Below are 15,865 nucleotides of genomic sequence, written 5' to 3' on the forward strand. Positions count from 1 at the left end.
TTTGGTATACACAGACATTCACTGGTTTTCTGCTCTAAGACTGATATGAACACCACCATTTTAATTCATTTCTGGCATTTTCCCTAGAGATACATTTTTTTTTCTTTTGAAATACAATTTCTTATTGGCCATTGCTTTGTGCTTCTCTTACCAGTTCAGGTTTGTAGCATACCAAAGAATTACAGAAAACTCTTTTTCTACCAAAGGGGAGCTAGTTGCCACCACGTGGTCATCCATATATTATAATGAAGAAGAAGCAAGCTACAAAAATTAATGCACATTTGTGCACACAGAGGGTGTCTCTGTGTGTGTGTGTGTGTGTGTGTGTGTGTGTGTGTGTATGTGTCTAATGTGTGCTCAAGCCTGGAAATACTGACTGGTATGAAAGGCTTTTAACTAGCTAGTCATCAAAATCATATACAATAGCCATTAAGAACTCACTTAACTAGCAGCATGTAAATCACTGGGGTTGGTTATTCAAAGACTAGACAAACAGATTTCTTGGATACTGTTCCCACTTGGGTTTTCCAGTTCATATGGTTCCAGCTGGCGGTACTCAAAAGTCACACGATTTATGTGCTTTCCACTGGACACCATGCGCACCACCGTGTTGTCACAGCCGATTTTCATTTGGGCTATAATTCATGAAAAAAGTAAAAGGTTCCCTGCAGGTTAGAAACCATACAAACCATTCTATCGACAAGATCATTTAAACACAAGGAAAGCAAGGGGATGTAGCTTCCTCTCACATACTCAAGCCATGCATCTGCCATCAGGTGAAACGTTCTGTTTTCATTTTTATTATAATATATAATTAATTGTAGAATACCGAAAGTGAAGTCAGGTTTCCTCATGTGCAAAAACATTTGTTAGCCAAATAAAACTGGCTGGAAAGAGTAGTTAAGAAAATCACAGGGGGAAAGAAACAGAAAACCATAAGCCCAAAATGGTGTCCTTTAGACCAGGGTATGAAACTGGGGCTTCATACCTAATCTAGTAGTAATTTCAACATTCCCCCCACCCCCAAAGGTAGCCTTAATCAGTCAGTCAGGACTTTTCCTATCCTGTCAGTGAGTCAGCTACAGGGGCCCTCTGCATCCCACAAAAGGAAGATGAAGCAATCCGCATAACAAGACACCTTGCTTTTCCCCCTAAGGGAAAGTGGCCTTGTCTGGAACAATCTTCTTCTTTTGCCAAATTTCTTGCCCACACGCCCCCCCTCTATAAAAACCTTTCATTTGGTACAATGCCTTGGAGTCTCCTCTGCCTGCTAGAAGGAATGCTGCCCGATTCATGAATTGTTTAATAAAGCCAGTGAGATCTTTGAAATCTATTCAGTTGAATTTTTGTTATTCAACAGAGACAATAAGATGTCTCTGCACTTTTCATGTTCTCCTTCCTACCTGCAATGCTTCCACAGTAAAGGCAGTGAAGAGAAGCCGGCTGTCTACTACTCCGCACTTTTGTAGTTCGGGGGTCTCATCAGGAACAGTACCGCCCTCTAGGGACAGGTTGGAAATTTGCAGGGGCAATTTTTGATTGTCATTATCTGAGGATGCAAGTGGCATTCAGTGGGCAGGGATAGAGGATGGAGTGTACTGCTGGATTTTGTGTTGACTAAAGAAATATCACCTGTTTATCATTTTCTGAGCTAGATAATAACCTTGTTTACATGTAACCAAAAAATCATTTGCATAGTTTAGATATACACTAAAATACTTATTTTTGTTCTATTGTTATTTGACAGAGAGAGACACATCAAGAGAGGAGACACAAGCAGGAGGAGTGGGAGAGGGAGAAGCAGGCTTCCCGCTGAGCAGAGGACTCGATCCCAGGACGGGGCTCAATCCCAGGACCCTGGGATCATGATCTGAACCAAAAGCAGCTACTTAACGACTGAGCCACCCAGGTGCCCCTCAAGCTGGTTCCAGATGTAAGATTTATTTGCCCAACAATAATTTTTTCTGCTGTTTTAATTTTGTCTGTCTTCCGCTCCCCGGCCCCTTGTCTCTGTCAGGCCTGCATCCCGAGGAACACTAGCATTATTATTGCATAACAGTTACTTCACAAACCTGTGCCTGGGCTCAGAGGAAGTAAAACAGCCAGATACTTACCTGAGATAAAAGTCAATTCAGAGACATTATAAATATAAACCCTATAATTACTTTTATATAAGAACCTGGGAGTCTAGGTTAAGCTTCTATGAGCAGGTCCAAATTTAATTTTCTTTAAATTATTTGGAAGGTTATTCTTTTTCTGTTCTCACTCTAAACTTTGACATATGTAACATGCTCCATTTCCTTTGTTACTGTGCACCTGATTTAATTATGTGACATAACTGTATCAAAATTCCTCTGCCTTCAGTTACCTAAATTTTAAGGCAAGAGCATTCCTCAGACCTTAATCTACTCTTCTTACCCAGAGCAAACGCATCTCCTCGCAGGTACCCTCCAGCATGGAACGATCCAGTGCTTCAGAGAACACAGTAAGAGGCAAGCCAAGCCACATGTACTCACAGTTTAAACCAGCAATTCCCAGCCCCCCTCACCCCACGTGACCATGAACCAATGGAAAACCTTCACTGATCCCCCACAAAGAATATCAGGGCCTGCTTGGCATGCTGTGTATTAAACTGGTCTTTTATTACCAGTGACCGTTTTTCAGTTTCAGAGGCCGGCTTTGCCCTTAGACATTGGGGACACTCAGCAGTTCTGAGAATGTCTAATAAAGCATAACACTTTTGAATGTACATACTATGAATAATACACACATATACAGATATGGAAAAGTTATTTAGTTATCTATTGCTCCATTATTTTAAAAAAGATATTGCTTTATTATTATACTCCTACTAATTGGTGGTACATCTATTTGAAGCATAGTTTTCAGTTAGTAAACCTGTTGGTCTCTAGAGGATGAAAGCAGGCACCTTTAAGAAGGTAGAAAGAGCACAGAACATAAAAATTGTCATTTTCATGGTTTTCTTAGGGTCAACTTTAAACATGCACCCATATCTCTTTAGAGGTTCCTCTCCCAGTGTCATGTATTTTGCTAATGCCTTCTTGATACCATACATATACTCAAATATAAAAATCCTTACATTGGCTCAAAGTGCAAAATGCAAGTTTTTTGAGTCGAACTTGCCTTCCCATGTATAAAAAATCTGAGGTGTTCTATTTGAGGGAGTATCAAGTTTTATTAAAGGAATCTTGACAGGCTCACAAATGATAATCAAAGAAATATCTCACCAGGGCCATGAAACGAATAGCAGAGGTCAGCCAAAGGCATCATCTTGGAGGGGTCCAGCCCAGGTCCTCCCAGCAGCTCCACAAAATCTCCTATTCCCCCACAACCTGCTGAGGGGTTCTAAGAGAATAAAGCAGCAGAGAAAGATATATTTCAACCAATTACAGAAGTCAAACCATTTGACCAGCCACACATTGATGAATTCCCTCAATCAGCCATTGCCATGTTGGCGGTGCCGTTTCATTGAACATCCGGGACTCCGGAAATGAAAAGACATCTCTAAGGAACAAAATCATAAGAACTGCTCCTCTAAATGAGTTGAGTAATCGCTTTCTTTAAATGTGTGTGCATTTAAAAAAGATATATTATAATCTCAAGGACCAGAATGATGAAATGGGAATCTGTAAACTCCACATAAAATGAGTGAAAATTGAATCTGAAAATGCTTTACTTTTTAAATCATCTGCACATACATATGGAATTATTTGAATTTCTTAATATATGCAGTCCATATTTATAAATAGGGCTTTCATACCAGTTCTTCCTTCAACTCACCTCTTTTCCTCTTCTTTAGAAAGGACCTTTCCTGCTCTTGGGACAATCCTTATCATTTCTCCTAATGGGCATTTAGATTAGTTCTAAGAATATTAAAGAAGGAAAAGAACCCTCCTTTGGAGGTCAAGGTAGATTGAACTACCAGTGTCTTTCTCCTCCCAACTAAGACAAATTTATTTCAAGCTACTCCAAACCGGAAGGTATTCCAGGATGCAATCCACTGTAACTGTTTTCCACTTCCCTTCATCCTTTCCACATTGCCTTGTCCGTGGCAATTCCTGCACTTCACTTCCCCCCACAAATGAAGCAGCCACTCTCAGAGGTTGCCCCTTGGGTCACCCATCTCCTGTGATCAGGTCTGCTGGCCTCGTCGGCATGGTCCCCTGTGCCCACAGGGCCCACACTTACAAGGGCCCTGTGCTTGGCTTAAAGCTCTGCTGTCACCTGAAGTTCCTAATAACTCTAAAATAAGGGCCCGCACGTTTTCCTCTTGCACTATTCCGCAAAATTACAGTCGGTTTTGCCTGTGATCCTCTTCTTCGATGAGACATACTATTGAGAGATCTAGTGCAGAGTGGCAAGGTGCACAGAGGTAAACCAGGCAGACCCTGCCACATAGGGAACAACATCTAAAAAGAGAAAATGTGGGGCTCCTGGGTGGCTCAGTTGCTTGAGCAACTGCCTTCGGCTCAGCTCATGATCCTGGAGTCCCAGGATCGAGTCCCATATTAAGTTCTGCATTGGGCTTCCTGCTCAGCATGGGGTCTGCTTCTCCCGCTGACCTTCCCCCTCTCATGCTTGCTCTCTCTCATTTTCTCTCTGTCAAATAAATAAATAAAATCTTTTGAAAAGTAAAATAGAAAATGTTAGGGGCGCCTAGATGGCTCAGTCCATTAAGCTTCTGCCTTCGGCTCAGGGTTCGGGGATCAATTCCCACGTCAGGCTCCCTGCTCAACAGGGAGACTGCTCCTCCCTTTCCCTCTGCCCCTCCCTCTGCTTGTGCTCTCTCTTGCTCTCTCTCTCTCTCAAATAAACAAAATATTTAAAAAATAAAATAGAAAATGTTAAAGACACACACATGCATAGTCACACACATTCAACCATCTAGAAGACACTGAAAAGCAACTAGAACAGGACAACAAATTAGGAAGTAATATAATACCAACTGTTTGGCTAATACAAGGAAGGAGGTGGGGACATACATTTTTTAAGTGCCTACTATATCCTGGTTCCTATGCTTAGATGCTCTACACATGATTTCATTCAATAATGAAACAGAGGCTCAATTAGCCCTCCTGTGTACAGGGCTTATGTTCTTGTATGAAGAGTTGAATGAGAGATGAAGGGGAAAAAAATCTTAATTGTCTTTCCCTTCAGGAGAGGATGTCCAGGGGGAACATCCCTTAAGACTAAACTTTCCACTAGGTTCTTCAGGTTCTAAATTTCAGTATGAAGTGGCAAAGGGGAAAGGCAGACCCCAGAGAGAAAAATGAGAAGTAAGGAAGTAGGGAAGAAGTAGGAGCTAAAATGAGGGGAACCAAGCAGAAGCAAAGAAGTTGGACACACCTGTTCCTTGATGTTCAGTGACTTTACTCTGCTCTTCCCAAACCTCTCAGCTAGTCTTAGGAATGAGAAGTACTACCCTACCCTGCTGTGTTCAGCTCCTCAGTAGTGAGCCCCTAGAGTTCTCTGTTGAGGTTCTGGCTACCTGGACTAAGCCACTACCTTCTCCTGCCTAAACTGTGACAATGGCCCTCCCTGCACCACTCTGGCCCCCATAGCCAATTCGCCAGCCAGAATGGCCTTTAGGTAATCCTCTCCCTCCCTCCATGGACTTCATTAATTAATGTGGTCACAAGATCAGCAATTCCCAACCACTGGACCTGAGCATAATCAAATGGATTATGTCACTTTCCTGCCTACACCCCTTCAGTGGCTTCCCACTACACTTAGAATAAACCCAGACTCCTTCTATATGCCAGGCTGGGCTCTCCACACCCTGGCTCTGCCCTTCTCCTTGATGCTGTCCAATATCCCCCAGCTCCACCTTTCTTTCTATTTCTGGGACACAGCAAGCCCATTCCTCCCTCTGAGTCTCTGCATTACTGTCCCCTGTGTTCCAGGCTTTTCCAGCTGCTGCTGGGTCCTTCCTACCTATCACTCACATTTTACCCTAAACGTCTCCTTCTCAGAGGTTTTCTTCCCTGACCACGTTACCTTGAGGAGCTCCCCGCCCCCCTCTCTACTCCCTTGTGGATCGCAGCACTCTGCCTCATTTTCTGTTGGGCACTCATCACTATTCTGAATACATTACACTTCTTCTTATCTCAACCCACAAGAATGCAGGTTCTTTGTGAGCAGGAGTGTGCTGCTCCCTGCTCATTTCCAGCATCTAGAATAGTGCCTTGAACATAGGAAGACCTCAAAAATTATTTTGTAAAAGAATAGATGCCTAGAACACTGCAGACTTCAACAGGTTTTCAAGCGGAAACACCAAGATTACTCCTCACAGCCAAGAACAACTTAAGTGCAGATCTCCCAACCTGGAATTGTGCTTGCCATCTTCTGAGGTATACATCAGGACAGGCATACAATCTCAGGCCAAGAGGACTATACCAGGGGTGCCTGGGTGGCTCAGTGGGTTAAGCCTCTGCCTTCGGCTCACGTCAAGATCTCAGGGTCCTGGGATGGAGCCCAGCATCGGGCTCTCTGCTCAGTGGGAGCCTGCTTTCCCCTCCCTCTCTGCCTGCCTGTCTGCCTACTTGTGATCTCTCTCTCTCCATCAAATAAGTAAATAAAATCTTAAAAAAAAAAAAAAGAGGGCTATGCCAAAGACATCTGCTTATTCTGGTCTTTATCAAAGGATTATTTTTTTCCACTAAGGCCCAACCAAAAAAAAAAAAAAAAAAAAAAGGCACTGGCCCATGAAATTGGGCTTATTGGAAATTAGATATACACCTTTTTTCAGTGCTGGTCCTGTTTGTTTGGTTTTCACTGAAATCTGCCTGATTAGGAACAATGACTGTCTTTGATGTCAGCAAATATATGAGCTATCTTAACCTAGGAATATGGGAAAGTGAAAGGAAATGAGAATGACTCAGAGTGAAGAAGCCAGCAAGGCTCTCCCTTGCCCCCAAAAATGTGGTCAAGCTCAGCATTAATTATAAAGTCCATACAGAAGTTCATGGAAATACAGATTGATGGAGATTCTCAACTAATATTTTCATACAAAATATATTTAATTAAATGTGATGTAAAAAAAAAGGGGCGCCTGGGTGGCTCAGTTGGTTAAGCGTTTGCCTTCTTGGCTCAGGTCATGATCCCGGGGTCCTGGGATCCAGGTCTGCATGGGGCTCCTTACTCAGTGGGGAGCCTGCTTCTCCCTCTGCCTGCTGTTCCCCTGCTTGTGCTCACTCTCTTTCTCCCCCTCACCACCCTGACAAATAAATAAAATCTTTTTTAAAAAATGTAAAAAAAAGTTTAAAAAAAATCTTCAAAACTTTACTGTATTTTGTAGTATAAAAAATCCAATTTTGTATTTTATGCTACACTTAGCATTCCTTCATCACACAGTTCTGTCACTGAGATACTTCCTTCATGTGATAAAAAATTCCAATAATCAGAAAAACAGCTGTGTAGATGACTCACACTAGGTTCTGCTAGGAGAGAATTTTTGTAAAAGAGGCAAGTACAAGAGAGTTCAATTGTAATTATATGCCACAACTTTCCTAACTGAAAACATTTCTTACATCACAAGAGAAGTAGTCAAGTAATCGGAAGGGGCACCTGAGCACTCAACATGCAGTGTAAGGGAAATAGAAGGGGGCTCTCATCAAAGCAGAGAGGGCAAAGCGCATGAGGGCCTGAGAGTCAACAGAAGGATATGTTCTTGCACTTCGCTAATGTCTGTGTTTGCCCTGAATGCTTCCTCCTCCTCTGGTAAAGCTGTGGCCTTAGTAAATGACTGGGAAGTAAGAAAGCAACTTACCTTGAACTGCAGACCATGTAAGTGTCCCAGGGTGAGATCTGATATTTTGATGACCACGGGATAAATTATGGAGAAGCTGCAGTTTCGACGCGCATGTGGGACGACCAGGGTAAACCTCCCACTAGGGGTCTGGGAGATCGCGTTGCAGGCTTTGTGGAAAAACAAAGGCACATTTTTCACTATTTGGTATGCTGGATGTTCATAGAAGTTTATCCTATCCTTATTCTAGGCTCCTATTCATGGTCTAGGGCCCTTGTGGGCTGGACAAGAATAGATATCACAAGGGCAGTTTGGAGTCGGGAAGGAGTCGAAGGGATAAAAGTCACCAGGGAGGTATGGACATTGTTGGAAGGTCCTAGGTGGCAAGGGGGCTTCTGATCCCAGTCTAAAGGAGTTACCTTGTTTACAACAATAAATTAATAACCAGACATAAATTAATAATCAGTCAAACAACACTAGCTAGTAGAAGTTCTAGAAACACTTCATTAACTAGTGTCCAAATTTGAGCTGTAAATCTGAAAGAAAAAAAAATCAAAGGTGAGGCCAGAAGTCAAACCCTGCCTGCCTGAAACCTACGTTCACTGAACTTGGAACTGTAGTGATATTTTTAAAATAATGAAGTCAATAAATTAAAAAATAGCTACAAAAGAGGCTGAGAAAAATAGAAAGCAAGTTTATGTCTGAATAAATATTTCCTGGGTGTTAAGTGATAAACTGACTAAAAGGTAAAATATTTTTAAAGGTAAAATATTAATGTTTAACTTTATCATAAGACTTTCTGATTTATTTTGTATCTCAAATATAGACTTATAATACATTTATTCTCTTAACTATGAAACTGGAAGTATCAGAGTTTTGCCGATCCTGGGCCAAAGATTTCTAATTGATCAGAATAGGTCAGAATTCTTTATTCCTATGTTTAATTTACACTTAATTTTAAATTTAAACTAAATTAAATTTAAATTTAAATTATACTTAATTCCAAAAGGAACTGAAATCCCTTGGTGATTCTAGAAGATTTCTGATTTCTAACCATAAAAATATAGGAGAAACATTTCATGTTGCTTTCTAGGGTTATTCTGCTCCAGTCCTCAAAAATGGACTTTTGGAGCTTCTTTTTTAAAAAATAAAAATTGGAAGGTAAATCACTACCTTATTCTTTGGCAGATTAGACCCTTTTCTTCCACCATTTGAAGTGTTAATACAATCGTATGCAGCCAAAAATGAGCAATTTTTTTCTTTTCCTGACTTAAAAAAATATAAGCAGATGAACAAACTCATTTTGATTAGAATAACGTTTTAGGGGATGCCTGGGTGGCTCAGTTGGTTAAGCAGCTGCCTTCGGCTCAGGTCATGATCCCAGCGTCCTGGGATCGAGTCCCACATTGGGCTCCTTGCTCGGCAGGGAACCTGCTTCTCCCTCTGCCTCTGCCTGCCTTCTCCCTCTGCCTCATCCCTCTGCCTCTGCCTGCCTACTTGTGATCTCTCTCTTTCTCTCTCTGGCAAATAAATGAATAAATCAAATCTAAAAAAAAAAAAAGAATAACGTTTTAGGCCTGGGCTGTTCAGCTTTATAGCATCTATGTGGGTATCCAACAGAAATGAAATAAGTTAGAGTGGTGGGCTCAGAATTAGAAAGCAATGTAGAAGTCCTTCAGTCCAACCCTCTGCTTAGGACATGAAATCTGTCTATCACATCCCAGATAGAGCCTTTGCCTAAATATTTCTAAGATGGCAACTTCAGATCTGATTCCTCAAGCTAATCCCAGATTAATGGAATGACTCAGAGTTGGTCACTGAATCCATTGTAGTGCCTCCGAAGATCAGAAAAAGACTAAAGAAAAAAAATAAAATTTTACCTACTAAAAATCAATATCCTACCTACCTGCCAATACCTCCTAAAAACTGAATTGATTTTCAGAGTAATGAATAGGAAATATCCTTTAGGTCATTTCTAATGGCAAAAGAATTTCCATTCAAATCATTCCTCACTTCAAATTTCTTAAGGCCGGTGCAGTCACACTACCTTTGAAAAGCAGACCTGACACTCCATCCAAGCCCTGCCTTCCCACCAGGAAGAGAGGGAGTCCACTTACGAAAGAGGTTGGGATCTGTCTTTATGCTGAAGGTGAATCCGTTTCCTGGTTCATGAACCCGGAAGAAGATCATGGCCACATTCTGGGAAGATCTGATGCTCCTTCTGCTTAGACCACTGCCACAGAAATCTATGTACCGCTCAGTTGTGGGGAGAGGATGATCCTGGGAACTTGGGAACTTCTCCCCCTTGAGAATCCAACCATCAAATACCTTCCGACAAAAAACACAGACATAGGTGATCTTTTCTATCAACTCCTGAAGTCACCGCTATGTTAAAAAGGGGGGGGGAAGTTCCCTAGCAAGGATTCTTCCGGTGTGAGTGACTGACAGCCTGCACTCCCCTGCCCCCTTGCTTTCCATCTATATATATATTCTGACCATGAAGGTGGTCTGCAAGTATTACTAATAATGATTTTTTTCTTCATAAACCTTAAAGAATCCAAAGTAAGTAAACTTTACTATACTCCATAATTTCAGCCTCTTTGGTAAATGAAACTATAGACAATATACATTTTTATCTTGGTCACATTTCCCACACATCCCATTTTCAGAAAAATTCCACACAAGCATAATTTGGGTTTCAGCTAGTCTTCGCCTTCTCCACCTCAATATATTAACAAAATATCTCAAAACTAGCAAAAGGAAAAAAAAAAAACTGGAGTAGCAACTTTACCTACTTGTCAAAGGCTGTAATGTGCCCATTTCCCTCATTTTGTAACACTTATTTCATATTAAACTAACAAGAACTACTTGAACACTCAGACAGCAATGACTTCTTTTCCTTCACTGTGGTTAAAGTTTGCGATTAGATAAAAGGTCAGCGTCTACTGACAGTACTCCCCCAAATCACCACAGGTCTCCTCCAACTAAAAGAGTCCAACCGAGTTCACATTAGCAAAATCACCAGCTACAAATGGCTTCATGACCCAGAAGTCTTCTAAGGAGTTTGCCAGATTCCAAAATAATTCCACCTGGGAGGTTCTAATCATGAGCATCGTAATGGGACTGAGTAGCTGAAGGGTCAGACTCACGGAGACCAATGAGGACTGGGGATGGGGTGAGGTTGGGGGACTCGTCCTCGCCTCCCAACGGCCTCAGACCCCCTCTCAGCCTCCGTCCCAACCTCCAGGGCCCTCCTGCTTCCAAACCGGGTCACCCCGGCATTGAGGACGACCTCCGTATGCCTGGAATGCCCCGCACAGACGCGGGCCGGCCTTCTAAGCTGGGCTGGCCCTCCAGGTGGCCCCAAGCTGCGGGGCGGGCAGTTTGTATCAGTTTTCATCTCACACAGCGCGTCCCGCCGCGAGTTCAAGTCTTTGCAAGCGCGGGCTCCCGGGAGCGCACCGGGGAAACTTAAAGCCCTGCGACCAGAGAGGCTGGAGACCCTCGGGTGCGGGGAGAGGTTCGCTCCGCGTGGCCGTCCGGGAGACGCCTCTGCCACTCCGGAACGAGCTCCCCTCCCTGCACCCCCACGCTGGGCACCGCATCCCGACCGGTCCCCCTTCGGGGCCCCCAAGCAGGCGCTGGCAGGTGGCCTCACCTTCAGGAAGTCGCCGCCCTGACAGTCGATGGAGACCAGGTCATAGTGGATGGTGATGAACTCCTCGGGCTCGGCGATGAGGAAGGCGGCGCAGTGCAGCTGCGGCCGGTCGGCGGTGAAGGTGAACTGGCCCGGGAGGCTCAGCATGTCCAGGCACCCTGCGGGAGGGCGTCAGGGGTGCGGGGGCTGCAGCCCCGGAGGCGCCGGCCCCGGGCAGCCCGTCTCACGTGCCCGGTTCCCGGGTCTGCAGCGCCCAGTGCCGGACTCCCCGACCCCCGCCGGCGCGCCTCTGGCTCCAGCGGGACCCCGAGATGGGACTCGCATTCCACCCCACCCCCGGCGATGCCCGGAGCCTCCTGCCCCGGCGCAGAGCCCAAGCTCGCCACTTCCCCGCTGCCCGCGGACGCGCGCCGGCAGCCCCGACTCACGCAGAGCGCGGCGATACAGAGGCTCCCCCGCCAGCTCCCGCTTCAGGTTGGCGCCGAAGAGCAGGAAAGGGTCGTGGTCCGTCGCTTCCCGCAGCTGGCAAAGAAAATGAGTCAGTCGGGAGAAGTTCGAGAGGTGGGAAAGGGGACTGGCAGCAGGGCCCTCGATCTGCCCCACAGCAAAGAGAATAAAGTGGCGGGATCAACGTCTCCCGCGTCCAAAGAAGAAAAGGTCTTAGATCCTTTCCATCAGACCAGGGCATCCCCAGGGACCAAGGGAAGGACCAGGGCATCCTCAGGGGCCAAGAGGCAGGGAGGAAGACCAGCCAAGGGGAAACCAGGAGAAGGAAGGGGCAAAAGACAGGGAAGAAAGAGCTAATCCCAACAAACGTAGCTTATCCACCCCCCATGGCTGGACACACACACACACACACACACACACACACCCACACCCACAAAAGATGTGATGGGGTCAGTCTGGAGATATCTCACCTCTAGGTACCGGTTCTCCCCTCTTAGAGCCATCAGGAAGATCAGAATGAAGTGATACTGAAGTTTGAAAGAAGGAGACATGCCTGCCTGGCTTCTGCAGCTGGTCTGCTTGGCTCTGAAGGTCTCAGGCTTTGCTTCCCACACCTTCGCCCAGGCTGAGAGCTAGAGGCTGGTAGGGTCCCTTTGCTGGGTCTCTTTTATAGAGCAGTGAGGCGGGGGGTGGGGGGACTCTCTGCCCCTTAACTGATCTGAGCTCAGTAACCATGGGTTACCCTGTCTCAGTGACAAAGTGCGTGCTGATGACGAGGGTCCCCCTCTCAGCCACAAATTTTCAGAGTGGTCCGGCAGCATTATTCACCAAGAATGATTTCAGGCACTTACAACTTATTGAACTAAACTGTGGGAGCGAGAATGAGGTATGGCTAGAGAATAAAGGAGGCATTTTGCTGGATCTGCCAAATGCTAAATTATCTCTTTCTGTGGATATTTAGGGAATTCTCGGTGTTGCAAAGGAAAGTGACAAAGTTAAACACATGCATAAAATAGCCAAACACTTATCACTTTATCATGCAGGCTTGTCACAGAACCTTGGATGGAATCATGCTGGAAACTACCAGAGAATATAGTATTCGTGCAATTGTTCATGTCTCTCAGGAAGTAACATGAGGTGTTTTTAGTTCCAAACAGAAGCTGAAGTCTGATTTTGCAGAAGATGGCAATAATGCAGCTCAAGTTTTCTTTCTGTCCCTTTGTCTTTTATGCTGGTCCATTTCCTTGTAAGCATTTCCCTAATGGAAAGCTAACTCAGGCATCTATAAACCTCTGGATTTTAGCCAAATTTTATCATTTAGCCCAAATGTATACCTGGTAGGACATACTCCTGGGCTGGCTAACTGCGGCCATGACCTCGACATCCATCTGAACCAGTGAGGGATGAAGTCATTCTATTTCACACCTTCAAATACTTAGAATATTTTAATACTCTGGTAGAAAGAACTGCCCAGAAGCTTTATTATGATTGCTTATCAGCAAATGTATCAGGCTAAACAAACTTAGAGATCCAGAAATAAGTATCTTTGGTGATTGGACAGAAGACAGTTGCTTCCCGTTTATGTCAAATTTTGTGGGAAATATTGGGGATGCTAAAATTTTGGTTTTCCTGTTTATATGCTAAGCAAGACAAATACAAATTCTAAAAACATCATGTTGTTTTACCTCTCTCTGCTTGGTAGAAAATACTACCCTTAGCTTTTGTTGTCATTAAAGTTAGTACAAGTAATGGGAACATAATACAAGTTTTCACTCAAGGAAATGGTTTATTTTTAGTTTGTAAATACTCAAAATTAAGCAGTAATTTACCTAGTGGTGTTGGAACTTGATGTTTTCATATTTAAGACTATCTGTGCTCTAAAGGGGCTGCCTCTTAGTTGTGTAACCGGGAGGCCTTCCTACCATACTCCAATTTTGGAAACAGTCCTCAAGACCGCAGAAAGCCTGAAAGGGAAAGATACCCAAAGGTCTTGAAACCTGGGAACCATGTTCTTTTCCCCATCTTGGGACTGTTTAGATGTCTGAATTTCAGAGACGGTATAAAGAAATCTTAGAGGATTAACACAGACAAATAAATGGCTTAAGACCAGCTTCCTTGGCCTCAAACATGCCAGGCCATCTTCAAGTCTCCTTCCCTCACTGTCCCTCAGTGTTCCTCAGGCAACACTCATCCCACATGCCATGGGCCCATTTGCCTTTTCTGTCAACCTAGCTGTGGCCTTGGCCTGCTCCCAAGATTAAGCCCATCACTCAGCTTGGAGACTCTTGTTTATCCTATTTTGGAGGTCTGGCTTTGGTAGCATCACCATAGAGATGGCCTTCTCCAACCCGCCCCTTCATACTTCATCAAGGAAGTGGAAATCAAAATCACAATGAGATAGCACCTCATATTTGTTGGAATGGTTAAATAAAAAATACAAGAAACAACAAGTGGAGAGAATATGAAGAAAAAGAAACTCTCATGCACTATTGGTGGGAATGTAAACTGGCATAGCCACTGTGGAAAACAGCATGGAAGTTCTTTAAAAAATTAAAAATAGAAATATCACTTGATCCAATAATTCTACTATTGGGTATTTACCTGAAGAAAATGAAAACATTAACTTGAAAAAATATATGCACCCCCTATTTATTGAAGTATTAAATGTAATAGCCAAGACATGGAAGCAACCAAAGTGTCCACCAACAGGTGAACAGATAAGGAAATGTGGTATAAATACAGAACGGAATATTGCATAGCCATAAAAAAAGAATGAGATGGTGCCATTTGAGGCGACATGGGTAGACTTAGAGGGTATTATGCTATGTGAAATAAGTCAGCCTGAGAAGGACAAATACCATATGATTCCATCAATCAATCAGTCAATCAAGCCATCAATCAACAAACGAAAAACAGATTCAGAACTGTAAAATATAGAGAATAAACTGATGGTTGCCGGTGGGGGGGGGGACAGGGTTGGGTGAAATGGGTAAAGGGGATTCCAATTATGGAATGAGTAAGTCATGAGAATAAAAAGCATAGCATAAGGAATGCAATCAATGATATTGTAATAGTGATTTAATAGGACAGATGGTAGCTATACTTGTGGTGAGCAAAGCATAATGTATAAACTTGCCAAATCACTAAATTGTATACCTGAAACTAATGTAATGTTTGGCTACTAAAAAAAAAAAAAAAAGAGTAAGTAAAGTATAAAATCTAGAACTTATCGGGGAAAACTAAGAAGGCTGAACAGGAGGACAAAGAGAAGCCAGGTAGCCATTCTCTATGAGCAAAAGTATAAAAATGGATGAAAGCAATGGGAGAGTAATTTGGATGAGACAGAAGAAAAGTTTCTGGAAAATAAGTAGGTCTATATCCGCAGACAAAAGATAAATTATTTCATGGACTGATTTAGTCATTCAAACAACTAACTTAATATTTCAAAGCCATTTGTTCAAACAATTTCACTGGTTATTTTGAAATACATTCTTAGTAAACCCAGAGTCCCTAGGCATCCTGGTTGGAAACTATCCTCATATTCACCTCCATTCTCTGCACATGTCTTTTTTTCTCTCCATATTTTTTGAGACTTTAATGTCAATGTTGATACAGTTCCTGATCAATGCTTTTAAGGTCTTAAACTACTGTTGGGTTGTGTTAAGACATTCTTTTTGTTAGGTAAGATTAAGACATTTTTTCTTTCACAAACCCCGAGAGCAAACTGTCATTTGTGTCAAGTCTGAGGGTCAAGGTGGCCACACAATATAGATTCATATTCAATTCATGAACATGGGTCAAGGGGCAGGATTTCAAATTGTGCTCAGGCTGAAGAGGCTCACCGAGACAATTGCTAAGCGTGCAGAGGGGACTTTGTAGTCACCCATGTGGTTGGTGATGTGATTGCAACAGCCAAGTGTAAGCTTTTGCAATATTTTAAACACTGAGGTATCATGAAAAGCAAGGGATTACATAATCCCAAATCTCTTTCT

The 15,865-nt window shown here is 43.3% G+C and overlaps 1 protein-coding gene across 1 annotated transcript; it reads right to left on the reverse strand.

The window, feature by feature from the left end:
• Nucleotides 1–309: 309 nt before the first annotated feature.
• Nucleotides 310–12,557, reverse strand: CRHBP (corticotropin releasing hormone binding protein). The gene is made up of 7 exons (XM_032848101.1): nt 12,344–12,557; nt 11,855–11,948; nt 11,427–11,584; nt 9,886–10,096; nt 7,790–7,938; nt 3,249–3,366; nt 310–635 (listed from the first exon to the last, which is right to left on the reverse strand). Exons 1-7 carry the CDS (start codon nt 12,422–12,424, stop codon nt 478–480), a joined length of 969 nt encoding a protein of 322 aa, XP_032703992.1. The 5' UTR covers nt 12,425–12,557; the 3' UTR covers nt 310–477.
• Nucleotides 12,558–15,865: the final 3,308 nt, after the last annotated feature.

The sequence above is a fragment of the Lontra canadensis genome, unplaced genomic scaffold, assembly GCF_010015895.1.
Source record: "Lontra canadensis isolate GAN:19392208 unplaced genomic scaffold, GSC_riverotter_1.0 scaffold4, whole genome shotgun sequence".
Taxonomy (NCBI): Eukaryota; Metazoa; Chordata; class Mammalia; order Carnivora; family Mustelidae; genus Lontra; species Lontra canadensis.